Here is a 27,025-nt window from a genome sequence, read left to right as displayed (position 1 = left end):
TTTTTCTTATATGCCAAGCCAGCACACAGCCACAATACTAATAATACAATTCTCTTACTGGATAGTAACCCGGCATAAACCTGAATACCTTCGAAACTAAAGTACAAAACGTATTTAATCTAAATTTTACATAAATTCAGCCCATGGCTGAATCATAACCTGGTATAAGCCGGGACATCCAATCTTTAACCTGATTCCAAATTCACAATGGAATGACCCTTTGCGAGTTGTTTTCGAAAATATATATTTCTAGGCCACAAAAGGTGATAAAATCTGACCACCACACCATTGGATGAGGTGGTTTGTTGAACAACACATGTTGAGCAAGACCGAACTGAGCAACTGCAATTGCAATTTATGAAAGACCAGCAACTTCAGATCCAATATAAGTTGAATGTCCTAACAAGATCATTTAAAAATCCTTTGATGTATTAATCTTCATCACACCATTAAGCTTCTGGAACACACATTCCCAATAAATCTTGACAGGAGGGCATGCTGTCCAGATATGCTCAATATCGGAATGCATAGGTTTCAAGTGCGGCACTGAGGGAAACTTGTCCATGAATAAGAGTAGTTAGCCTCGTCAGGGATGAAAAATGAAAGGACATTATGCCCACATGTGCAGAGCTAGATAGGGTGCTAATCCAAACAAAGACAGACGGAAAGCCAAACAGCTATCCAAATATATCAACGGAGGACTGCTTCTTACAAATCTAGGGAGAACAACACCTATTGCTTTACTGGGATTTGGGTATGTGAATTAAAGCAATGCCTGATTCAGGAACACATTAAACCCTGTTGGTGAGTCAAGTGAGGTCAAGTCAAGTAAAAAATTTGTATAGCGCACTACTCACGCGGAGGGTCTCAAGGCGCTTGGGGGGGGGGGGGGGGCGGGGGTTTGTTACTTATCAAATAGCCAAGTTTTGAGTTGTTTTCTGAAGGAGAGGTGGTTCTGTGTAAGGTGGAGGTGGGTGGGTAGAGAGTTCCAGGTTTTGGCTGCTAAGTAGCAGAAAGATCTTCCTCCCATGGTGGTTCGTCGGATGCATGGAATCGCAGCGAGGGCTTGATTGGACGATCGTAGTTGGCGGGTGGGGGTGTAGACGGTCAGGCGCGTTTTGAGGTATTTGGGTCCTAGGTCGTAGAGGGCTTTGCGTGCGTGGGTGAGGAGGCACCCCGTCAACATTCTCCTGTTGACGGGGAGCCAATGAAGGTCTCTCAGGTGACCGGATATGTGATTATGGCGGGGTATGTCTAGGATGAGTCTGGCGGAGGCGTTCTGAATGCGTTGGAGTTTTTTCTGCAATTTGGCTGTGGTTCCGGCGAAGAGGGTGTTTCCGTAGTCCGGACGGCTTGTGACAAGTGCTTGGGTGACCGTCTTTCTTGTTTCGGTGGGGATCCATCGGAAGATCTTTTTGAGCATGCGTAAGATGTTAAAGCATGATGATGAGATGGTGTTGACTTGTTTCGTCATCGAGAGAGAGGAGTCTAGAATAAATCCCAGGTTGCGAGCATGGTCCGTTGGTTTGGGCGCGCTGCCTAGGGCCGGTGGCCATCATGAGTCGTCCCATGCGGAGGGGGATGACGCAAGGATGAGGACTTCCGTCTAGTCTGAATTCAGTTTTAAGCGGCTGTTCTTCATCCACTCGGCTATGTCTTTCATCCCTTCGTGTAGGTTGGTTTTGGTGTGTTTGGGTCTTTGGTGAGGGAGAGGATCAGCTGTTTGTCGTCAACGTAGGAGATGATGTTGAGGTGGCGTGCGATGGATGCAAGGGGGCTCATGTAGACGTTGAAGAGGGTGGGGCTGAGCGATGATCCTTGTGGTACGCCGCAGATGACTTTGGTGGCCTCTGATCTGAAAGGGGGGAGGCGGACTGTGTTCTTCCGGCGAGGAACGATATGATCCAATCCAAATGCTTTTCCTTGTATCCCGACGTTGCTGAGGCGTTGTACAAGGGTGCTATGGCAGGCCATGTCAAACGCTGCAGAGAGGTCCAGGAGGATGAGGGCGGCTGTTTCCCCGTTGTCGAGTAGTGTTCGGATGTCGTCTGTGGCTGCGATGAGGGCGGTCTCGGTGCTGTGTTTGGCTCGGAATCAAGACTGTGAGGGGTCGAGGGAGCCGTTAGATTCGAGGAAGGCGGCGAGCTGACTGTTGACGGCCTTCTCTATGACTTTGGCAGGGAAAGGGAGGAGCGAGATGGGGCGGTAGTTCTTAAGTTCAGTGGGGTCTGCTGTAGGTTTCTTCAGGAGGGCACTGAGTTCGGCATGTTTCCAGCTTTCCGGGAAGGTAGCGGTGTTGAGGGAGCAGTTGATCTCTCAGAGATGGGGTGCGATGATGGAGTCGGCCTTGTTGAAGATGTGGTGGGGGCATGGGTCGGTTGGTGATCCGGAATGAATGGAGTTCATCAAGCGGATGGTGTCTTCGGTGCTGATCGGGTTCTAGGCGCAAAGGGTGGTGGTGGGGTGCTTCAGTTCGGTGTTAAGGGGGGTGGACTGGTCGCCGAAGCCGTTATGTATGTCAGCAACTTTTCTGTGGAAGAACGAGGCTAGAGAGTCGAAGAGGTCTTGAGAGGGAGTGATGTCGTTGGTGCCGGCGCTGGGATTGGTGAGCTCTTTGACTATGCTGAAGAGTTCCTTGCTGTTGTGGGCGTTGTTGTCGAGTCGATCCTTGAATGCTGATTTCTTGTTGGATCGGATCAGCTGATGGTGTTTACGGGTGGCGTCCTTGAGGGCGGTCATGTTGTCTGTGGTTGGGTTTCTTCGCCAGGCTTTCTCAAGGGTGCGGCAGTTCTTTTTGGAGTTCTTGAGGTCGTCATTGAACCAGGAGGCTTTTTTGTTATCTGGCTTGTTGTGTTGCTTTTTCAAGGGTGCTAATTTGTCAGCACAGTGGGTGATCCATTGTGCGAGATTGATGGCTGCTTGATTTGGGTCCGAGGGTTTGGCGGGAGGGTTTTTGTTTGGCGATGTGGTGATCTGGTCGGTGGTAAATTTGTTCCAGTTTCTGCGGGGGACTTGTTGTGGGTGGTGGTGGTTCGTGGTCTTTCTGAAGTTGAAGTGGACGCAGCTGTGGTCCGTCCAGTGGAGTCCTGTGACGTGATTGAAGGAGACGTGCTTGCTGGAGGAGAATATTGGGTCGAGTGTGTGTCCGGCATAGTGGGTGGGGGTGTTTACCAGTTGTTTGAGTCCAAGATTGGCGAGGTTGTCCAGAAGGGTGGTGGTGTTGCTGTTGTTGGTCTTATCTAGGTGGAAGTTGAGGTCCCCTATGAGAATGTAGTCCTCGGAGGGGAGGGCGTGTGGGCTGATGAAGTCAGTGATGTCTTTGCTAAATTTTGTGCGGGCTTCCTGGGGGTCTGTAGATGAGGGTGCCTCTAAGTGTGGTCTTGGGGTCGGTGTGTATCTGGAAGTGGAGGTGTTCGGCAGTAGTGAGGGTGTCGTCGGAGATGGTCGTGATGCGGATGGTGTTTTTGTGGACGATGGCGATCCCTCCTCCTGTCTGGTTGATGCGGTCCTTTCGGATGATCTTGTAGCCGTCTGGGATGGCTATGGCGATGTCGGGCGCTGATGAGGCGTTCATCCAGGTTTCTGTAAGAAAGGCAACGTCCGGCGTAGTGTTGTCTATTAGGTTCCATAGTTCAATGGCGTGTCTGTGGACCGAACGGGTGTTGAGCAGGATGCACTTCAGGTGGTTGTTGTCGCAGCTCTGTTTGGCGTTTGTGGATGTAGTGTGGGTTTTGATGCAGCCGAACTTGAAGGATTGGCAGGTGAAGGGTCAATGGGTGCGTCCAGGGGCGGCTTGGTGGCAGTCGGGGAGACGGCCGGTGTTGAGTGCAGAGAGGGTTGCGGTGTTGTACGTTAGGCGGGTGGGAAATCCCTGGCTCTTATGTGAGGGGTGCAAGATGAACTCTCCTGACCTAAGGCTGGAGGGCACATTGGAATAAACCCATTGAAATACTTGGCATTTTGTAACTGATTTAAGCATTGAGGCAATATCTGCACAATCCAAGTTATATCTGGCCTATGATGGGTCTCGTTTGCTGGGTTGGCCACAGCAATGGAATCTTCAAATTTGCTTTGATCCCAAGTATCCTGATGAAATCTCTCGGTAGAACGATGCTGAGGTATAGTCTTGCCTGGTGACTGGGCAGCGAAAATTCACGAGATGTTCTCAGACAAGTTGGGTCTACTCAAAGGCATTTCTCACAAGATCATTTTGAAGGATAACTCAGTACCTATTGTATGCAAGGTCAATCTATCCCTAATGATACGAAAGTCTCAGTGTAAAAAACTTGAAAGATTTGCATGGATGATGTCAAGGCTTACAAAGGCGTTCAAGTGGTTAGCCCCCTATTGCTTTAATGAAAACATCCAATAGTGAGCTTCAGCCTTTCATAGATATGTTTTACCTTAATGTAGCTATTTGGGAGATAGACTACCTTTGCTCAACAGTGAAGAGATGCTAAAGACAAAGAGGGGCAAAGGTGTTCTCTACTTTAGCTCGGTCATCAACATATTACCAAATCTCACTTCATCCTGTAACCCCTAACTGGGCTAATAGATGTAAATGCATGCCATTCTGTCTAGGTTCAGCAGAAAATGTGTCAATTGTTCAATGGAATGTTTAACATGACTTACTTTCATAAGCAATATTCTGGTGTTTGGGGCTAACAAGAAAGTTCATTACTTAATTTAAAACCAAGTTTAGGTAGTTTTAAGGCAGAGTAGTCCAACCTTAAAAAAAAGAAGAGTAAGTTCAGGGATTACTGTGTATAATATTTGGGGCATAGGCTCGATAAAGAGAGCAGTCCACCCAAATTTAAATTAATAAGGCTGTAGAGATGGATTTAATCACTCAGAATAAAGCTCTACTTCTCATTTTGAGGCTGGCAGATCACTAATCATATTTTGTACCAAACATCTGAGAAAACTTAACACGAGGGGTGTTAGGGGAAAGTATAAAAATGTACTTGGTGTGAGTGTGTAAGAGATCACTGATTTGACCAGGGAAAACACAACAGCACTAGCATGACAGCAGTATCACACTATGAATAAAAGTGTCACAATGGAATAGGTGCAGTATTACCCTCACTTAGGAAGGAGGGGAGGTTACCATCACATTTGAGAGCTGCAGAACACAATTACTTGGCACTTGCACATTGGTGGTGGGAAGGCTATGTCAGGAAACGTGTGTGGAACAAAACTTATGGCAAGACAGATCATCATCTCCAGGTTAATGTGTTCAACACTGAGGGTGCAGGCATGGTTATGCCAAAGATAACCCAGTAGTTGCAGAGGTTGCAAGAACACCGCTTCAGACTTTAATATAGGCTAGACAAGAAAAGTGTTGGCTGACTGTCTTTCAGAGACAGACTGTTGACGAAAAACAGTGGGGGGGGGGGGACAATGGATGATACAGAGGAATGGACAGTTGCTAATGGACAGAAGATGACAGTAGATCTGGCATATTTCACACGAAGAGTGGATCCATGCCATAGAGCAGGACTGTTTTGTCAATAGTGTGAAATTTAGTTTGCTCGAGGGCTGTGCTAAGCAATGGTGTAGCAGCTTTTAGAAATCAGTGTTGAATTGTTGTATAGAGATTCTATTTTCTTCAAGAAAAAATTGTTGGTTGTGCCTGCTATGCTGAGAGGGAAGAAATACTCATCCTTGTCCACGAGGGGCATCTGAAAAAGAGTGGTACTACACCTCTCAGATTGAGTTTTTGGTGGCCTTGCTTTGAAAGGGATGAGGAAAATAGGGTCAGGGACTGTCTTCCTTGTACTAGGGGCAACTGTTCATTATCCCCCTGTCATGACTAATAGTGTTGGGGCATCTTGTAGAAAACTGGCTTTAGAAATCCATGACCACAGGGGAAACGGGGGGGGGGGGGAAGAGGTGAGGTCACGCCAAATCTAAAAATAGATTATTTGCATTGGATAGAGGTGAAATTTGTGAGTGAGGTTTCCACTGGTTGTCAAACAATTTCCAAACAAACTATTTTTTTGGGAGGGTCTTCCTGAAATTTTAGTGACTGGCAATGAGGTGCGATTGGTTTCCAAAGAAACTAATAAATATCTCACTGTGGTGAACAAGTCAGGACCTCCTTATTACTATTAGAGAATGGCCTAGTTGAAAGGTGGAAGGGGGGGTTCAAGGAGGGATTGCAGTTGACGCACTGCACAGGTGAGTGGAGGGTTTCCTTTAGGAAGCTTCTGTAAGCTTACTGCACCTCTGCAGCTAGGAATAGGGATAAAAAGTCCTTATGAAATAATGGCTAGTAGGAAATAGAGGACTCTTGTGAAAGAAGTAGATGAGCAAGGAATTTGAGGATGCTGCAGAAATAAGCCAAGAGACAGTGGTTCCAAGAATGAGTTTCACATTATTCTTTATGGTAATGTTCATGTTGGTGACTGGATGAGAGTGTAGAAGGGTAGGTAAAGAGTAGTCACATTTTTCAGAAACTCTCCAGGTTAAGAAAGTTAAAAGGTTGTTGTAGCTGAACGACGGTAATGAGTGGAATAGGAATAAAATAGTCAAAATTCCTTATTGTTTGCTGCAACGTGAAAAAGCGTATGGGTTTTCTTGGGTCAAAGAGGGCTGTAAAACAGGTGAAAATGTAGCTAGTCCTATTTTAGGTTGAAATCGATTTTATTGATACAAGTCCTATTTTAAAGGTACAAAAGAAACCTGCCTGGATGAATGAGTATTTATCTAGTTGACTCTAGTCCACTCTTTTGTTTTTGCAGAGTTTCCTTATGACAACTGTTAGCGATTGTGTTGTATAAATCACATATGCCTCTCAGAGACTATCCATCTTTAGTGGCAACCAAATGTGAGGCAGTATGGTCATTCACAATATTGGATGTGTTGCTCGTCACTCTATGGCTTAAGTTAGGAGTATTAGGTGGGCTCTGTACTTTGCAGCTTGTTTGTGACTACAGGACTTTAACACAGAAATGTGTGTATGTCCTTTTTCTAACAATCCCTGTTCTGCTATTATGGAGGACACGTTCGGGAATTGATGTTTTATGCAGTCACAAATAATTCAAACAGTGTAAGGCTGGAGTTTTGGTGCAGTCCTTATTGCTGGTCTTCTGAAGTGTGAATTTCTCTGCAGTTTCAGTTAAGAATTCTAATAGGAACCTATGGAGGATCCCTGTTGTAAGTATATTCCATATTGAGCTAAGTTTACAACATTAAGAAAATATAAAAAGTTTAAGAACATGATTCTTCTAAAAGTGGTATGTAATGCTCAGCTAGGTAAGGCCACAAAATGGTTAGAAAATACACAGAAAATTGAAAAGGTCATAGTGTAATGAAGGTATTTTGGAAAATTTGAATACTCTTCTGGAGGGTTTCAAGTTGGCAGAAGATTTGGAAAATAATGTGCGTGAAAAACACCCAAATTACCTGGCTAAGGATGCTTCCAGATTTGCCACCCGTCTTATCCACAAGATCGAAAATTGGAAAATTCCAGTTGTTCAACTTGCTTATTAATGACTCATGATCTTCTACTAGCATTTGTTCTAAAGACAAATCCTCAATCATCTGAAAAATTAAACAAAATGTCTTTAATACATCTATTTTTCTTCACAATCCTCGTTGCTCCAGAGGGCAAAAATTTTTTTTTTTTTTATTTGAACACATATTGCAATAATAAACCACAACCATCTGCTTTTCTGCTATGCTGTGAAGATGCATTCCAATGCTGTTTTTGTTTCTATTTAACTGGAAAACCACAAAGAGGGGGGAAGAAGATATTATAAAGGAACTTTAAGGCAACCTATCTATTCAAACATAACCAGGCTGACAAGGTGTTCTAGTCCGAAAACACAAAGATAATTTCTGGTACACTTAGGTTTGTGAGACCATTTCCTCTTGCCTGAGTTAGGTCTGTCTTGTCGAACAGGGTTCTTTCATTAAAAATAGGTAACGCACACACACACCACATACGTGGAATGCTTCGTCACTGGGTCTGCCACTCACTTTGGCCATCTGACCATCATAGGATCATACAGACCTGACCATCATAGCATTATACAGACCTCTTAACACCGTGATAGATTTTTTAAGTATTCAATACTGTCCCTGAAGTTGTGTTGAAAGTAAGAGGTTCTACATCAAGGAAGGGACATGTTAAAAATAGAACACAGTGAGGAAACCCAAAGTAACTTATGTTTACAGCAAACTAGCAAGCAGCATCACAAATCATTTAAAAAAATATTTTTCTAAACTCTATTTTTCAATTTTGCAAGGACAAACAAATAATGCTGCACAGGTCATATAGCGTACATCTGTGATCAAGCAGTATCAGTCAAATATGTGTAATTTAACAATTGAGATTGAAGGCATCCTGCATATATGAGGCAATACGGGTCCATACATCGAGGTAGAGGCCTGAGGTACAGATGATGACGCAGGGGACCTGTACATAAAAAAAACCCAGGAGGTTTTCTTCTACAGAGATTACAAGTAGTATGGATTTCCAAGTTTAGTATGCGGAATCATCAGTGCCATTGGCTCCTAAAATTAATAAGATAGGCTCAGAGGTGCTGTCAAGTGTCTTTGGATATGTAGGTGGGTGGCTGCAATGAAGCATAAATTTAGCTAGTGGTGTCCTATTATATCATGTCTTTCAGCCAATCATCTGTGGTGGGGACCCTGCTGCTGCCCCAGTAAAAGGCCATCAGTCTGTTTGCCAGTAATAGTGTGATGACAGTGAAGCATCTTAGTCCTGGACTTAGCTGTTTGACATATTTCAGCAGTGCCATCATTGAGTGTTTGTCAACGGTATGTTGCTTCATGGTTAAAATTAATGCGAAAACTCCCCCCCTCACTCCCTAGATGTCTAGATGACAGTGTAATTCCAAACCTATTGTACAAAAACATCATAATCGGCTAAGCATTTAGGGCATTGGTGTGATCTTGAGGAGTGTATCTTTGCCAGGGCCTTTTGGTGTAGTGTATGTGCAGTGTATACTTGTAATTAAGTAGTTTATGCCTATGGAGGGCAGAGATCAGCGGAGTTTGTGTGTAGCAAAAATGTCAGGTTTTGTCTGGCTTTAGTGCCTCTACTCATGCTCCCATGCCACGCAGGACTTTTCTGTTCCGGTTTACTTCAGAGCTAGGCATGATTGGTATAGTGTGGAGACTAATCTGCCCATTTCTGTGGTAGAGATAACAAATGACAGGGGGGGGGGATAGTTCGTAATATGTGGGCAGTTTATCCCGTAGTGTGCTGTGCATTTGGAGGAAGATCAAGCAGTCCATGGGTGTGGAGCCTCAGTGGCCGTGAGCATGCTGTGTGTTCACCTTACTGTTCGTAAAGAGATTCCCACTGTGTGTAGTTGATGAGCTGTCAAAGTATGTTGTACAAGTAGTCATTATTCAGTGGCAGTGTAGTGTAGTTCTTATTTTCCCTGTAGGCCCTGCGCACTGGAATAACAAACAGCAGTGTAGACGTAGGAGTGCGGTCTCCTCGGTCTCTACTGACTATGTTAAACTTAATTGGGTTTGTACCAGCTAGCTCAGAGGTCACTGGAAACTTTCTTGACTGAATAGGAAGTGATCAGCTTCCCTGGCTCAGACAAGAAGGGATTCAGTTTTCCAACACCCGCATTAACATGACAACTTTGCTCCTCAGAATAAGAGTCAATCTCTAGAGTCGTGTGAAACAATAGACAGCTATTTCACTTAGTCAGTTGTGCAGAATTACTTTCACCTGGATGCAGAGAATAGAGAGACAGGCGTTTTCAATAAAAAGGTATTTATTGAACAGTCTTTCTTCTCATGCAAGAGAAATGAATTGCCACAATTGCAAGACTTGTTATTATAAACAGTGCGTATAGTAAAAGGAGTATTGCGAAATAATACTGTAAAAGCATTGATATGGTTTCTTAGCCATATGATAGTTAATATGAATAAAATATATACATTCATATATACATTTGGCTAACGTACTCAACTGGTGCTTCTAACTACGCCTACCCCGGTGTACCTGACCTAAGCCTAATACTTGGGAGGGAGTAAGTAGCAGTTTAAGTTAAGTTGGTTTTGCCAAGGGTTTGCTTCAAGAATTCTCTCTAAGGGTTTAGTCAGCACCGTACCTCTGGAATATAATGTTGGAGGTCTGGTATCTCCTCTCAGGACTCGATATTCCAGTTACCCGCAAGGGTAGGCTGGAAACGCCGGAGCTGGATTTTCTCGGCAGGAGAAAAGACAGCGTCTCTCTCAGCGCGTCAAGGAGGAGGAGGGGCAGCGTCCGTGGGCTTCTCGCATCTGCTGGGCTCTGCAAGGGACAGCTGTTCTGCTCCTGTATTCACCACCACCATCGCGTTTGCTTAAGGCAACGTTGGTATTATTTATACCTGAAAGGTGCCTTGTTTGACGTAAGTTTTTGGACATAAGACGTCAATAAAGATGTCACTAAGAACTGGTCGTTCTTACAGTGCTCGTTGGAGTTCTATTACTAATCAAAACAAAGCAAGCAGGGCTTTCCCAGGTTGCTGGGGGTTTTATCTGTTGAAAGAACTCAGTGTGTAATCTAGGAATCTTAGATAGTGGCTTCTGCTGTGTCATATACTGTAATGAGCTGCAGAGACGAGTTACTGAAAAATGGCTCTGATCGTTTATGCCATTATAGGGATACCTATTGATTATAGCCGTATAGGGGCATGAGGTCACAATATTGATCGGGGTCCTAGATAGAACACAACACCCACTCCACAAATGTATGTCCATCAAATTACTAAAAACTAAAGCAATAAGATGCACGTGTATTCCTACCCACCCCAAAATACATATTGCATTTGAAATGGCGTATTTGAAATACATGAAAATATAGGTACTGTACATTTTTAAGCATAGTAATCATTCACAAATTATTGCATATGTAATCAGTTGAACGATTTTGCGAAAAATTACACATGAAATGTCTCTTAATACAGAAAAGAAGGGCGAGACTATTTCATCACATATAAATACAATTTCTGTGAATTGTGCTAGAGGCTGAGGTAAAGTTTTTGTCTCTAGATCTACTAAAAATAGAAGTTCTGTTCTTTATGAATAGTTCTACTTTAAGCAAAAGTATTTGTGCCAGAAAAAGGTAAATATTTAGAAAAATGTTCAATTAAAAAAAAAAAAATTCTCGTGGTGAACGGGGGAATAGAGTTCCAAACGCTTTTCAGTAGTTTTTGTTGATCAAAACTGAAGGCCAAATTCAGAGTTCATGGGAACGCTGTGCGCCGGAATGTTTTTTCCAAAAAATAATTGTTGCTGTTCAGGGGAGATCATCATATCAGACAAGCTCTTAAAGAATAGGTCTACATATTCAGGTGACAGTTCGACCAGGTTCGATAGTGCAGTAACCTGGCAGTTGTGAGAATGATTGCCATCATTGATGTTTGGATCAGCAATGCTCACAGAAGGCCATACCTGGGTGATGTTGCTTTCATTTACCGTTTCACTGCCGCCACCTAGTCGTAGCGCAGGAGTCTCAACGAATGCGGTCATCAGGATTGGTAGCCGCTGGGGACAACACGATGCATGAGCCGTTACAGGACTTAGCAAAGTATCGATATCCATTGGTACTGCTGATGGTAGTGCAAGACAGGTGTCTATCACGCATTCTTCTCCGCATAGCATACATCGAAGCACAGGTAAGATGCAGGTCTGCCATATAGGTCTGAATGAAAGAAACCAGGTCATGTTCAGTTCTCTCAGCCAGGCCAATCCAAGGACTCTAGTTATGCGGTCCCGGTAGCGTACTGCTAGGATCGTTTCTTCCATCCTTGCCGGAGTCATGTCTGTGTTTTGGCTAGCCATATCGGAACAGGAGGGTCAAAAATAAAATGCCTGCAACAAGTCCCAAAATTAGGGGTATGCCGCCAAAGACTGAATGGATAAAATTGGGAATAATGCCCAGAATTGCTTTGAATGGTGTTAACAGTCCTGAAAAAATCATCTTAAATACGTTTGAGATACCAAAGGCATCCGACATATTTAGGATTTGGCTAAGCATTTCTGTGAAATCCACGGGGCAATTTGTTGATAAAAGTTCATGTATCTCCGAAGCTGTCCTTGCAACTTGGAGATCATACGTCTCTTTTGATGACGTGATGGGCACTGTTGTCTGTAAAAGCACAGACTTCATTCTGCTTAAAGTATCAATTCGTATAGAAGAGACATTCAAAGGAGGCCAAATCGGCGTCTCGGAATCTCCAGGGCCGTTTGGAAACAATGCTGGCATACAGCTAGTGACCATGGAAGTTACGCTTACGAGATATGCTTTCCCTGTTTTTTGCAATTTTCCCTGGCACCAAGCCACAACAGCTGTGATCCGTTATTAGAATGTAACTCCCGTTAGAAAGTTGCCTAAAGAAGGGCTCTATCTGTGTTGCAGGTGTGACGTTCTGGTGGCATGAAAGGTTGTTTGAAGTCCCTTCACAGGCCCCATGTAAATTAATACCCTGGCACAAAAGTATACCGCTTAGTGAATGTTTGCAATTTTCACCACTAAGAAATACATTTTTGTTGTTGTCACTGTAGCATGTGTGTGTATATGGCAATTTCCATGATGACTTAATGTACCCTTTACCCAATCGTTCATACTGGCCAGTCGGTATATACTCAAGGCAATTTTTAAATCGGAAAGTTGTTATCGGAATTGTGATAATCCTGTGTATTATCCATTCAATGACAGGTCTTTCTGACATTGTCAATGGTAATCTATTAAGTTTTTCGATGCTCAGGATTGTATAATCTGCTCCTTTCTGTGCCAAACTGATTTGTTTATCAGTAAGGTTAAAGATGGAAAACAATGACGTTGTGTTGATTAAACGCCATGGCACATAGCCTGAACGAAGATTTTGCAGCGTCCAGCCTAACTGTACAATAGAACGTAATTGCGACTGGCCATGTTGTAACATTAGCAAGTCTTTATCTATTATATCGATGGCAGATGATACAATACTGTCCAGTGAATATATTCTGGAGGACAGAGTCATTAACCCATTGTCCACAACAGAAAGTGATTTTTCCAAATTAATACGATCAATTTCTCGTATTTTTTCTGCTGTTTCAATTTGTGTTACTTTCCATGCCTCGTTGTATGCCGCATATATACTTGCCGCTATGAAACGTTTGACGCTGTTTGCGTGGTCCCATAATGAAATCGCGCAAATCAGCACCATCTTTAAGTAAAGATAAGTGTTGCTTAATTTCTGCCAATGTGGATGATTCTAGCCATTCAAGGCACCGTTTCCCTATACTGTAAGTTGTTAGTATCCCTGGATGTTGTCTCTGGGAGTATCGAGGGTCTGGTCATTTTTAACCCCTGTGTTTTGTTCAGGAATCTATCTTGACAGTTATTCGTGTCAGTAGGCCAGATTAACCACTTTTTCCAATCAGGATGTGTTCTGTTTAGATGTAAAATTTTTGATACGTCTATTTCAATATCTGTGGTTGCATTATCAGGTATTGGCTTTGGAATAGACGGTTTGTTAAGGTCTTTAATCTTAGCTAGGCCAAGACAGGTTGTTTGGTGAATTGTGTCATTTAAGAACATTATTTGTTCTGGGATCATGCAGGCTCGAAATAATGCTTCTAGGCCTTGTACCACCAATCTTTTGTACCCCAGATGGTTTTTGTTTCAATATTGTTTTTCCAGAAATCAAAACCAAATGTCATCATTTTTTCATAAAATGCTTCTGAATATATCAATTTAGTATTTGTCAGAATTGTTTTCGTCCCTGTTTTATCCAACAGTTTATAATAAAATGTTTCTGCATCACTTGTGTTAAACCCGGAGAAGTATTGGAATTTCTCAAAAAACGTTTTTGAACTGCTTTTAGGTGGTGTAGCACAATGTTCCCATTGGTTATATTTAAAAACATTTCTAGGTTGAGCAGATTTATGTAAGTAATGGTCTGCGTAATGTGAGAAGCAGTACATTTGTTCATAATTAGATGAAACTTGTAAATAATCATGTTCTGTAAATTTTGCTGATAACACTAAATCCGACATCATGTAATTTATACTTTCAAAATCCCAATCATCAGAAAATGTACTTGGTTTTACAAAGTCACTTAATGAAACCTTGAACTGGCGAGGATATTTCAAGATCTCAACCGGGCCATATATTTCATAGTCAGTCTTGTCCCAAACTACCCCGCCGGGTATTGGAATGGCTGTGACAGTTACTGATGAGTCCTCTTTTCTTCATGTGGGATGATTTGTCAGGTTTTAGAACTAAGTTGATGTTCTGACTTGCTGTGTCCATTGAAATGTATTTTCCCTCAATGAATTTTCCCAAACAAAGTACCATGATGAGCCAAAGCAGGAGGAAAAATAAACCTAGCCCAAACCAAAACTCTAACCATGGAGAAATAAGATAAGTTTCCTTGAGTTGATGAAAGAGTTCTGTTGTTTTTTCTTTAAAAGTCTTTGTTTCTGGTGTCACTTCAGGGTCGCTTTGATCTTCAGAAAAGTTATCGAAATTGATGAAGTAACCAGAGGCAGTTCTGTCAATTGTTGGAATTGTTTTCTCAATTTGTCTTTCATTAGCACATTCTGATGCCACATCATTGTAGACCGGAATTTCATGATGAACTGTTTCAATCTGTGTTTCAAGAGGCACGAGTTCCATGGCATTATTGCATAGTCCTTCTCTGTGCACTGCAGGTTTATCAAATGTGATTAGTCTTTGTTTGAACCTCTTGAATTGTTGCAAATTTGGGTATTCTGTTATTTCTTGGGAGTCCACTTGGCCTACTGTTGATTATAGGCCACATGCTTGTGGTTTCACCAGGTCGATTGATACAACTCTGTTCTCCTTTTTACCAGCAAGAGGCGGTAGTACTACTGATCTTGTTCCGTTGATTGCTAAGACAGGTACAGCTTTTCTGTAAGAAGGCACAAATTCCTTCTTCACCGCTATTTTTTCTCTGATCAGATCCCCAATCTTTGGAATCCAGACAGGTCTTGCTGGGACAGGTGGTGTGTCTTCAGTGGTAGTTGGATGTTGCTTTATTTTTATGTTGCTTAAGGATTTTCTTATTTCATTCAGGTCCTGTAAAATAGCCAAACGATCTTTGATGTCAAAGTCTTTATTTTTATCTTTTACCACTGAAGCCTGACTATCAAGATCCTGAACATGCATTCTAGTTCCAAACAATAGTTCGTACGGGCTAAAACCTTTTAGAGAATTTCTTGGCAGGTTGTTTAGACTACGTTGGACACTTATTAAAGTAAATGACCCACCCATCACCCGAACCTAATACCCTCGCTGTTATAGATTGCTTTATGTCTCGTTTTTTTCTTTCCACTACACTGTTTCCCTCAGGGTGAAATGGACACTAGAATCGCAACCCAATGCCCATACTGGCCATGACCTCCTTATAAGCTCGAGAGCTGAAAGCAGGACCCTGGTCAGAATGGAACATGGCAATTGCGTATGTGCCGATAAAGACTCGCAGATCTTTTATAACAGTTTGGGCGTCAGCCGAGCGCTGGGGCCACATTTTTATAGTGAATGTAGTCTTAAACAATTAATAGGACGCTGGATTGCATATAGACAGCATTACGCTACCTACATACCAGGCCATGGCATTACTCCGCTTGATTCGCTGCTGCGATCTCTGTCACAGTCTGGACAGTTCTTTACATATTTATAGTGGTGCAGGCACATCTCCGGCCACCAGTATACTGATTGTAATTCAGTCAGAGATTCCTTCATCTGTTTGTGCCTTGGACCTTCACCCATGTGTGCGTCTGCTATTAATAACTTTCTCCGGTTCATGTTTGGAATAACCCTATCCCCCACTCCAGGGATTCGAGCAAAAGGAACGGAGTTTGCATTAATTACGTATGCATAATTGAATGGATAGTTCACGGGTAGTGCTGCACAGTTGCCTTTTAAGGACGTTTTTACTGCCAGCATGGTTTCCCCGTCTATGTATTTTTCTGAACGCTTTTTTGTGGCTATGGAAGCCGGTTTACTTGTTTCCGCTATGACTGTATTAGCCAATGGATTCCCTCCAACGTGAACGCTACCACGTTGATGACTCAGAGTGTGTATCACGTGAGTCTTTTGTAGTTCTTTCTCTAAAAGAACTACTTGTTTCCAAAGCATATTATGCTTGATTGTGGCACCTGTGTCACCTTTGTAATCATTTTGAATCCAGCTCTGCAAATCATTATTGTAGGAGTTGACGCAAAAATGCGAATCGCACACGATTAGTGTCGGGAATTCACGTTCCGCATTTTCAAGCGCCATCTTTAAAGATCTGATTTCAGCTCGCTGAGCCGAACATTTTCTCAGTGATTCAGTTTTTCTTATTTTCGGTCTGAATTTACCGCAGAGCCAGCGACCTTTAACAATCGCGCAGGCTGCATCCTAGGATTTATTTTCTACGTTGTAATGCTGTACAAATCTGTCTGTATAGATTATACAGCAGTACTGTTCTAGAGGGAGAATTTCGATTGGCAGAGGATATTCTTTTTCTTAATTTAAATCATTCAGTTTTTTCATGTGCGGAGCAAAATAGTATTTCACGTCTTCCGCAGCAAGAGCATTTTCCCACTGTATCCATTTCGGATCCAGTGACACTGTAGGCAGGTTTACTGGGCTGAATAGTGCTTCGAAGGCGGATTCTGCTGTGAGAACAGTGATCCTTTTGCCTTGTGCTAGTACTCGTTCTTTAGCTATAGCAGTTTGCACTGCTTTCACAGTATTTTCTGTGAGACTGAATGTTTTTTCTGCTTGTGTGTACAAATGAGATTTGTAAGCTATTGGTACCGTTTCTCCCTCATTAGAGGTCAGGTACATGAATCCGCATCTTCCTGGGATGACTCGGATTACAAGGTTGATTGTATTGTCACGTGTATCTAATTTTGTTTTTGCTAACATGTCAGTTGATTGGTTTAAAATCAGGTTTAATTAATTCGTAGAGAGGTTTAACCCTCTCCGCATAATTTAGAATGTAAGTTCTTCCGAAATTCAGGAAGCCTAGAATGGATTGTAAGTTCTTCAGCGTTTTTGGTGCTTGGAGTACAGCGCACTTCTCTAAGAAGTTGTCCGCCAGGCTTTTTCCTTCACTTGATAATTCGTATCCTATAAATAGTACTGTCAGATGGGCAATTCTTGACTTTTTAAAGTTGAATTTGTAACCCTCTGCTGCGAAACCAAGTATTATGGTGTTCACCTTTTTCAAGTGAGTATCCAAGTCGTCGTCTGTGAGATAGAGGTCATCGACATAAGATAATGCCTCATCATCATATATTTGAAGTAACTCTGTTACTCTGGCTGAGAATAGTCCTGGGCTGTTCTTGAATCCCTGTGGGAGCCTACAGAAGTTTTTCTGTGACCCCATTATTGAGAAAGCGGTCAAGTACCTGCTTTCTGGTGCAATATTTTGACAAAAGAATCCATTAGATATGTCTAATGTCGTTTTATATTTTTTGCGAACTATGTTATTCATTAGTGCTGCACTGTGCGAGTTCTGTACCGCAAAGGTTTTGCAACACGAGTTAAGGTGTCTGTAATCCAGGACTAGACGATATGAATCGTCTGGTTTGGAAACAGGAAACAAAGGATTGTTCATTTCAGAGGTGCATGTTTCAATCACCCCTGGTATTCAAGTTGATCTAATATCTCCCTGACCTGTTTTTTAGCTTCTTGCTTAACTGGGTACTGCCTTTGTGCAGTAGGTTGACATTTTAACTGGATTTTGTGAGGAGGAGAGTCCTCATCCCATCCTACATGATTTTTATATAATGCTGGTGCCTGGGCTACTGCCCATTTCCTTGCATATATATATTTAGTGTGAATCGGAATGTGATTCGAGAAGGCAGGTATAATCATTTCTTCGCCACGAGGGCACTCCCTGACAAACTCTGGGGGCCAATCTTTCTCAGCTAACAGGATGTCATAGCCTTTTGAGAGGTTATCCCAAAATAGACCCCTTATTTTTCTAGTCTTATCTCCCTCTATACGCAGTGTTATTTCGTATATCTTATGAGGTTCGCTAACTCTGGTGTCGGCAGTTTCTACTTGAATGTATTCATTCGTGTCCACTGTCTCCAGAAGACTCATCAGGATCTTGCGAGCTATGGGGATTTCTGCTGCACTGTCTAGCATTGTCTGTGCCCACTCCCCGTTTTTCAGCTGTGTCCTCAGTATTCTCGGCATGTTCGATTACTCTAATACTGGCTACCTTCTTCCTTGGGAATTGTAATTTTTTACTTTGAGCAGGTTCCTTGTCTTTGGATTTGGTGTGCTCTCCTGGGTCTGACCGTCCTCTTCTTCCCGATTTCTGCGAAAAAGATCGAGAGGGACGTGTATCAATACTTTGATATCTATCAGGTTTTTTCAGATTATCCCTATTTCTAAGGTTATATCTTTTCTCAGAGGGCTCCCTCTGGGGAGACTCGTGTTCTCAAGTCGAAGTTCTTTCCCTCCGTCGAGGAGACCTATCTCTGGACTGGAAAACTTTTTCCTTGGGAGTGGACTGTTTATTTCCATCCCAATTTTTCTTTGGAGTATTTTGATTATTTTTAATAAATAATTTTTCAGGATTTTCGAGTAGTGGGGTTTTACTGGTTTCCCACCCAAGCTGTCTCTACCTAGTTCCTCATAGCATTTTTCTATGATTCTGGCGAGCTCAATTGGTTGATTTTGTTATATCTGTTTCCTTCAATTTCTGGCGGATCGCCACAGATGCTGCTTCTATATTGGCTAGTAATATAGCCGAGACCTGCTTGAAGTCTTTCAGTAATTTCATACCAACAGTTAAAGCAGGTTCTGGACCGTATTCATTCTGAATCTGTTTTAGTACATCTGGTCTACCATTGTGTTTTAGGGCGCCTTTAAACCAGAGCAGGTGCTCTTGGTATTTTAATGGGATTTCAATCTCCTCGAAAGGAGCGTTCTCATCCGGTGGATCCTCTATTTTGTAATAGTGGAACTCGTGTATTGTAGCATTTGCCGCTGGAAATTTTATCCAAGAATAGAATACCTCTGTCTGCCGATATTCATGTGCCTCTATCACGAAGACGACTGTGCCACCTTGTGTGGTCAGTCCGTTTTCTATAAATTTTAACGTTATAGTTTTTCTTATGTTGACCGGGATGATTATTGCATCCGGTGGGTAAATTCCTGTTTCATCGGGACCCTGCTGAGTCGCATTTACTGCGGCTTCAGCTGTCCCGTTGTTCCCGCCTTCTCCTGGCATTTTACTGTCAGGAAGGTCTTTTGTTGCAGATCAGGTTTCAAGGAGACAAAGATTAGGTGCACAATATTTTGGAACACTGTATCCTTCAACGTTGAATAAACCAGAAACTCTACATAGGAATCTATTCCTACTAAGTTCGGGTGGATTTTAACCTTTCACCCACTCCAGACGTCTATTGGAGTATTTACAGTAGAAAGGGTCTGTGTGAAAAAGCACGACTGAGTTACTTTAACGTCTTGCGTTAGTTTTATCGCCTTACCAAACGTTGGGCGCCATGTAGTGTAGTTCCTATTTTCCCTATAGGCCCTGCGCATTGGAATAACAAACAGCAGTGTAGACGTAGGAGTGCGGTCTCCTCGGTCTCTACTGGCTATGTTAAACTTAATTGGGTTTGTACCAGCTAGCTCAGAGGTCACTGGAAACTTTCTTGACTGAATAGGAAGTGATCAGCTTCCCTGGCTCAGACAAGAAGGGATTCAGTTTTCCAACAACCGCATTAACATGACAACTTTGCTCCTCAGAATAAGAGTCAATCTCTAGAGTCATGTGAAACAATAGACAGCTATTTCACTCAGTCAGTTGTGCAGAATTACTTTCACCTGGAGGCAGAGAATAGAGAGACGGGCGTTTTCAATAAAAAGGTATTATTTATTGAACAGTCTTTTCTCATGCAAGAGAAATGAATTGCCACAATTGCAAGACAAGTTATTATAAAAAGTGCGTACAGTAAAAGGAGTATTGCGAAATAATACTGTAAAAGCACTGATATGGTTTCTTAGCCATATGATAGTTAAAATGAATAAAATATATACATTCATATATACATTTGGCTAACGTACTTAACTGGTGCTTCTAACTACGCCTACCCCGGTGTACCTGACCTAAGCCTAATACTTGGGAGGGAGTAAGTAGCAGTTTAAGTTAAGTTGGTTTTGCCAAGGGTTTGCTTCAAGAATTCTCTCTAAGGGTTTAGTCAGCACCGTACCTCTGGAATAGAATGTTGGAGGTCTGGTATCTCCTCTCAGGACTCGATATTCCAGTTACCCGCAAGGGTAGGCTGGAAACGCCGGAGCTGGATTTTCTCGGCAGGAGAAAAGACAGCGTCTCTCTCAGCGCGTCAAGGAGAAGGAGGGACAGCGTCCGTGGGCTTCTCGCATCTGCTGGGCTCTGCAAGGGACAGCTGTTCTGCTCCTGTATTCACCACCACCATCACGTTTGCTTAAGGCAACGTTGGTATTATTTATACCTGAAAGGTGCCTTGTTTGACGTAAGTTTTTGGACATAAGACGTCAATAAAGATGTCACTAAGAACTGGTCGTTGTTACAGTGCTCGTTGGAGTTCTATTACTAATCAAAACAAAGCAAGCAGGGCTTTCCCAGGTTGCTGGGGGTTTTATCTGTTGAAAGAACTCGGTGTGTTATCTAGGAATCTAAGGAAGTGGCTTCTGCTGTGTCATGTACTGTAATGAGCTGCAGAGACGAGTTACTGAAATATGGCTCTGATAGTTTATGCCATTATATGGATACCTATTGATTATAGCTGTATAGGGGCATGAGGTCACAATATTGATCGGGGTCCTAGATAGAACACAACAGCAACCATGGGTTATTGGTGAGTGGTAAGTTGAGATTGTATAGTAACCTGCCTCCCAGGTATTTCCATAGTTTGGACCATGGTCGTGTGGGAGTCCCATTGGTAGGATGGAGGATAGGGGGTGTTCCTCTGCCTGGTCTTGTTCTGGTTTCAGGTGGGAGAGCCTGGTGTCAGGATGATACCAGTAATAAGAAAGTGACATTGCGCTACTAAATAGTAAAGTTGAAAATCCAGGACACCAAAGCCACCTCGGTAACATGAAAGTGTCAGTTTCCCATCTCATCTTGGGGTTTCGGCCCACCCAGATTAGGGGAGTGAAGAGACTTCGCAAGATGGCAAAAAAGTTATTGGTTAACGCAATTCGTATGTTTAATAAGTATAAGAAGCACAGGAGCACCACGATTTTGATTATGGCGATACGCCCTGTGATGGACAGCGGTAGTTTAATCCATCTGTCTATCTGGGTAGTGAGTTTGTGGGTGGGGGGGCCATAGTTCTGGTTTTCACTTTCTGCCAGTGGAGAGTGATACTGAGGTGGCTGGGGGAGGGGGAGGGAGAGGGGTGGGGAGAGGGTAGGGGGGAGATTCCTGCACAGGTGGAGGGGGTATTCTAGGTCACAGGAGATGGTTGTAACTGAGTGGAAAAAGTTCAGATTTGCTCCAGTTTATAGATAGTCTTGATAGATGTCTAAATCGTATTATCTCTTATGAAGGGGGAGATGCGTGGGTGTCTTTGAAGCCGCAAGATAGGTCTAGTTTGGATAAGGTCGCCTTCATAAATGATCATTCAAGCAAATCAAATGCCTTCTCAGCATCTAGAAGTGTGACTGCTGCCAGAAGAGTTAGGGAGATATGATTCAGAGCAGCAAACATGGTGCGGAGGTTGATTTACTCAACTGTTATGGTACGAAGCCTGTCTTAATGGGTGAGATTATCTGCTACATTAGCAAGGAGAGGAGAGTGGTAATGATTTTAGCCAGTATTTTGTTATTGCAATTGAGGAGCAATAATAGCCTACACAAAGGCTTGACGAAGAGGGAGGGGGAGAAATGCCATCCTCGAGTGCTTCTGCTTAGACCGCCAGCGGTGAGGGGCCAAGATGTGCTTGTAAACTTTGCAGAAATATTGCTCACAAGTCTGTCAAGACCCAGGCCATAGAGCTATGTAGGGCATCGATTGCCTGCACTCTATCTTCACGCAACATAGGTGCTGCTAACAAAATTGCTGTTGTACCCCTATTAGCAGTACCATTGCCACCTCAGCTAAGTATGTAGCAATCACATCTGGGTCATCTGAAGTACGCATAGTATATAATTGTTGAGAATAGGCCAGGAGCATTTGGGCAACACAAGTGTTCTCTTCAACAGTCGTACCCTCCTCAGTGAGGCTTGTCACTTAACACCATGCGCGCTAGCGGTATTCCGCTCGCACGCTGGGTTTTGCGGAATCGCACTTTACGTGATGAGCTGGGCTCGTCATCAGCGTGCGAGGAGGCTACGCCATGACGAGCCCAGCTCGTCATCAGCGTCGAAGGGGTTAAGTGCTATGAAAACTAGGACCAAAGAGCTACTGTTGCGCGTATGCATATTTCCCAAGCTCACCCACCTCTAGCTCAGCTTTGGAACTCAGTTACTAAGATCGAACGCCTATGTAGTTGGGTCTTCTGGGTGCTGCTGAGCATTTTGGCAATGTCCCACAATTCCCACTCCACTTGGGATAAGGATCCTTGCATGTTTAGCAATGCATACTCTGTGGATGTATGCTTTGAAGGCCTCCTACAGAGTTGCATTCTTGGTGATATTCATTTATGGTGACCTAGAGTTCTAATTTGAACAGTCATGTAATGCATTTTCTGGGAAGTGCCACTGCTGAGCTGTGTGGCCTGGAAATGGGATGTTTACAGCCACCTTAAATGGGCGTGGTCCGAAAGGGCACGGGGAATGTGTGTCATATCCACTAGCGGCAAGAGGGCTGCGTGAGATATGAACCAGTAATCTATCCAGGTCCATATACCATGTGGAGTTGAATAGAACGTATAATCCTGGACGTGGGAGTGACGGGTGCGGCAGATGTCATTAAGTTGTAAAGTATTAATGTCATGAAGAATGAGCAAGGAAAAGGGTTTGGCACTAGTTATCGAGCCGATGGAGTCCAGGAAGAGGTTGTAAGTCATTAAAATCATGCCCCATCAAAATCAGTTCACCGGTGTACGCTCGATCAGTGCGGAAAGGGCCTAATAGAATTCAGGGGAATTGGCAATGGGTGCATACACATGGACTAGCAACACTGTTTTGCCAGCTAGATTGCCAGATATCAGTACATATCTGCCTATGTTGTAGATGATTTGGTCTTGACAAATAAATGGGACACACTTGTTAATCAGATACAGCCTTTGCCGTAAGAATGAGTTGCAATAAGAACAAGAACATGTTGCCCCATGCAGTAGCGAAGGCGCAATTATCTCATGGAGAGAAACGAGGTTTCTGATTGATACATTGGAGTGTGTTAGCAGGCCGAGGAACTTGAAGCGTGTCGCATGTCAATCTAGCGAAGGTCCTTGGAAACTCAAATCGCTCCATTTAGTCTGGTGGGTCACCCGGGATCGCTGTGGCACTCGGGGCAGGTGAGCAGCCAGGTGTGGTGTGGTGTGAGGATCAGTTTCCTCTGCCATGTTGCTTGCAGTATGGAGCAGCATCCGCGGGGGTGTTGAAAATCAGTTGTCCATTAACATCCACACCGAGACATTCTGAGTAGAGCATGCTGTACTTGAATCCTTGATTTTAGAGGGTGTTATTTACAACTGAGAATTCACGCTCTGCCTCTTGTATGGCGAATATGAAGTCTGGGACTAGAGACAGCATTGAGCCCTGATAATGGATTGGGCCTGAGGTCCCTGGCCAGGTGCAGCGCTGTGTTAATTCCTCTGTAGTTCAGGAGACTAGATATAATCAGGCAGGGTGGTGCATCAGGAGGGGGGGGCATTGATCTGTAAGCTCTCTCCACTACAAAAGTGTTGGTGAAGTCTTGTCTGCTCTGTAAGTAGCTTCTTGATTTAAAAGGGTGTGGGGTAGCTCCCTTGCTTATAGAGCTGCTGTGGCATGGATTCAACTCCTGCTGGAATTACACAGTATCTTGGATACTTGGCACTTTAAGAAGAGGCTTAAGACCTTCCTCTTTATCTAGACCCTTTTCTTTCCTCTGAGGCACTCTCCGCTTTGTTCTCCCAAGGATCACGCTGGAACACACTTTGAGTAGCTGCGCGCGTTACAAATCTCTTAAACATAAACATGTCGGGGAGTACATTTTTTGTGGATTCGGCCACTCTTGATCAGCAGGTTATTTCAACAAAAAAAAACTTCTAGGTCTTACTTTTTGGCTTCTGTTGATTCGAGTAAGCGTTCTACCTTGTCTAGGCACTTCATAAGGTTGAAGGCGTTGTCCTCCATCTTCGAGATTCTCTGTTCCACCCCATCCAGGCACTCCATGTTGCGATATGTTCGTTGTGATATGTTCGCTCTGCCATATGATCTAGTCGACTGCGGGTGGGTGTCAAAGCAGGCACCAATTGGTCTCAATCTAGCGCCAAGCTCTGCCATAATTCTGGCCTTGCTATCCAAAGGTAATGGGGCAAGGTTATCGTGTGGGGGCTCCTCAGTGTCAGATATGGAGTGGCTGGATTGAAGGAGAGTTTCTTTTGCTAGGGGTCACCAAGGCCCATCATGTGCACAGCAGGGGCAATCTAATAGCGGGTTCGTGGGTGTAAAGTGGAGGATAGACCACTCCAGGTTCACGGATAGTCTGTGCTGTTCCTAGTTCAGGACTTTATACACCTGATGCATTTGCCCGGTGTTAGAGTGCCGTCACCAGAATTTACTTAGGAGGAAGTTAAATGAAAGAGGCATCCGCACCTACCAATCAGCAATATTAAAAACTCTGACTCAGAAGACCCACAATTAATCTGTCAATTAAATGTTTAACCTATTTTGAGAATTTATTGAAAGAAATTATTGAAATATAGGTCATAATTTAGTAATTCATGATTGTTTTTAGAAAGAAACATTATGCAAACAGAATTCAATTTTTAATGGGGTATTAATTGTTTATATCTATCATTTTCAGACAGGGTGCTGTAAGGTGTTGCGTTGAGAGCAATATGCTGGGAAGTGCAGTTTACTAGCCCCGCGGCTGTCTTTTGTGCAATCAAGTGCGTCCTAAATACTGGGTCTCGGTGTCCTTAGAATCCACTATGGGGTTCGATAGGGTTGAATGGAATTATTTGTTTGCGGTGTTGGCGAAACTAGGTTTTGGAAAGGAGTTTATTGGATGGGTACAATTAATATACGCTAATCCCCTAGCCAGGGTGATTGTTAATTTCTGTAGATCGAACAATTTTTCACTGAACAGGGGCACGAGACCGGGATGCCCGTTGTCCCCGCTGCTCTTCGCTCTTGCGCTAGAGCCTCTGGCGGCGTGGGTTAGGTGGGATTGGTCGATACGTGGCTTGCGGTGGACACCAGACTGGGAGGATAAAATGTCATTATATGCGTATGATATTCTGCCCTATCTCAGCAATCCCTGAGCGTCTGATCAATTTTCTGGATGTGTTTGCCATATTTGGTAGGTACTCAGGATTTGCTATAAATTGGTCGAAATCGGTGCTTTTTGTCCTTGCGGGCGAGCCGTCGGTAATTCCGCAGTCGTGCCCCATTCAGATTGAGCCAGTAGGATTCAAATATCTAGATATCTACATAATGCTCGACCCAAAGTTGGGTACGCCAATAACTTGGGTTCCCCCTTGAGCCGGTGCAAAAAGCATGTGGAGTGCTGGAGAGCTATTCCGTTCTCATTGCTTTGAAGGGCTCCGCGTTATCAGATGGCCCTACCTCGATTCTTATATGCACTTCAAAATTCAATGGACCCGGTACCAGTCTCCTATTTCAAAGAAATTGAGGCACTTCAGAGGCAGCTTCTTTGAGACGGTAGACCCCGAATAGCATTTGTTAAATTAACTCTCCTGTGGTATGATGGGGGAATCAAACTCCCGAATTTTAGGAAGTACTACTGGGCGTCGCAATTAGCGGCTGTGAATCATATCGTCTATGGACTCCCTGGAGACCCAGAATATGCCATGGACCGCAGGCTAGCGCCTGGTGGAGATATTACTAGAGCTTTGTATGCTAAGCCGGGGAGGTTCACACTAACGGGCCCAACTGGGCATGCAGTACAGGTGTGGCACGCTAATCTGTATTTAGGCTGGGAGGGAAGATTGACATTGGCCACCCCCCTGTTAAATTCGGAGAGGCTTGGAAGTTTGTGGAAATCTAAGGGGTTTGATAAGTAGGATCTTATAGGGATTAACCAGATAAAGGATGTTTGGGGAGGAGACATGATAGATGCATACGGCTTTCTTAAGAAACAGTATTGTTTGCATGATAATGAGCACTTTCGATATAGACAGGTGAGGCATGCTCTCCTAGCCCACGTACCTAGAGACACTGTGCTTCCAGAAGCCTCTCCTCTCGAAGACCGAGTATTAGACTGGCACCTTCCTGAGAAGACGATTTCCTTAATATATAGGAAGCTTGTTAATAATATGGAGGATCCGATGGGGCATGTTAGAGCGCAGTGGAGTGCGGACGGGTTGGAATTAGACGACAAGGATTGGGTGGAGGCAGTTTCCTCCCTGAAGGTAGTGGCGATTCAGATGAGGCTCCGACTAGTACAGCTAAAGATTTTGCACAGATCATATATTACCGGGCCTCGATTGGTGCGAATGGGAGGATTGGAGAGTGCAGAAGGGAATGTGGAAAACCTGGCACGTTTATGCATATTCTTTGGCACTGCGGGCAGTACAGGCGTTCTGGACGAAGGTTCATGATGAGCTGAAAGAGGTACTGGGAGGGAAAATACGGCCAGAGGCTTGAAGGGGTCTATTGAATGTGTGGGAACACACGGATCTGACTGTGTACTGCAGACAGTGGGTGACACTAGCGTACATGGTGGCTAAAAGAAATATAGCTCAGCTTTGGGGAGCAAGCCAGCCGCCTAGAGTCTCTAAATGGGCCGAGGATTTGGACTGGTGTATGTTTGGGGAGAAGTCTGTATGTGGCCAGGGGTTGCCGGGAGAAATGGGGGAAGGTCTGGGGGGCATGGAACAGTCATCGTGGAGAGATTTGTGAACCACCGGCGCCATGGATGGAATCGGA

The 27,025-nt window shown here is 43.7% G+C and overlaps 1 protein-coding gene across 1 annotated transcript in view; it reads right to left on the bottom strand.

Annotated features, from left to right (window-relative positions):
* The window catches only part of PDE3B (phosphodiesterase 3B), a 1,395,287-nt gene that overhangs the window by 587,494 nt on the left and 780,768 nt on the right, over nt 1–27,025 (bottom strand). Inside the window, exon 10 of the mRNA XM_086956022.1 lies at nt 7,408–7,545. Within this exon, the coding sequence (XP_086812148.1) occupies nt 7,408–7,545 (138 nt within the window). The remainder of the gene's footprint in view (nt 1–7,407; nt 7,546–27,025) is intronic.

Source organism: Lissotriton vulgaris, chromosome 2_1, assembly GCF_964263255.1.
Source record: "Lissotriton vulgaris chromosome 2_1, aLisVul1.2, whole genome shotgun sequence".
NCBI classification, from domain to species: Eukaryota; Metazoa; Chordata; class Amphibia; order Caudata; family Salamandridae; genus Lissotriton; species Lissotriton vulgaris.
This window is presented reverse-complemented; position numbering and strand designations above follow the sequence as displayed.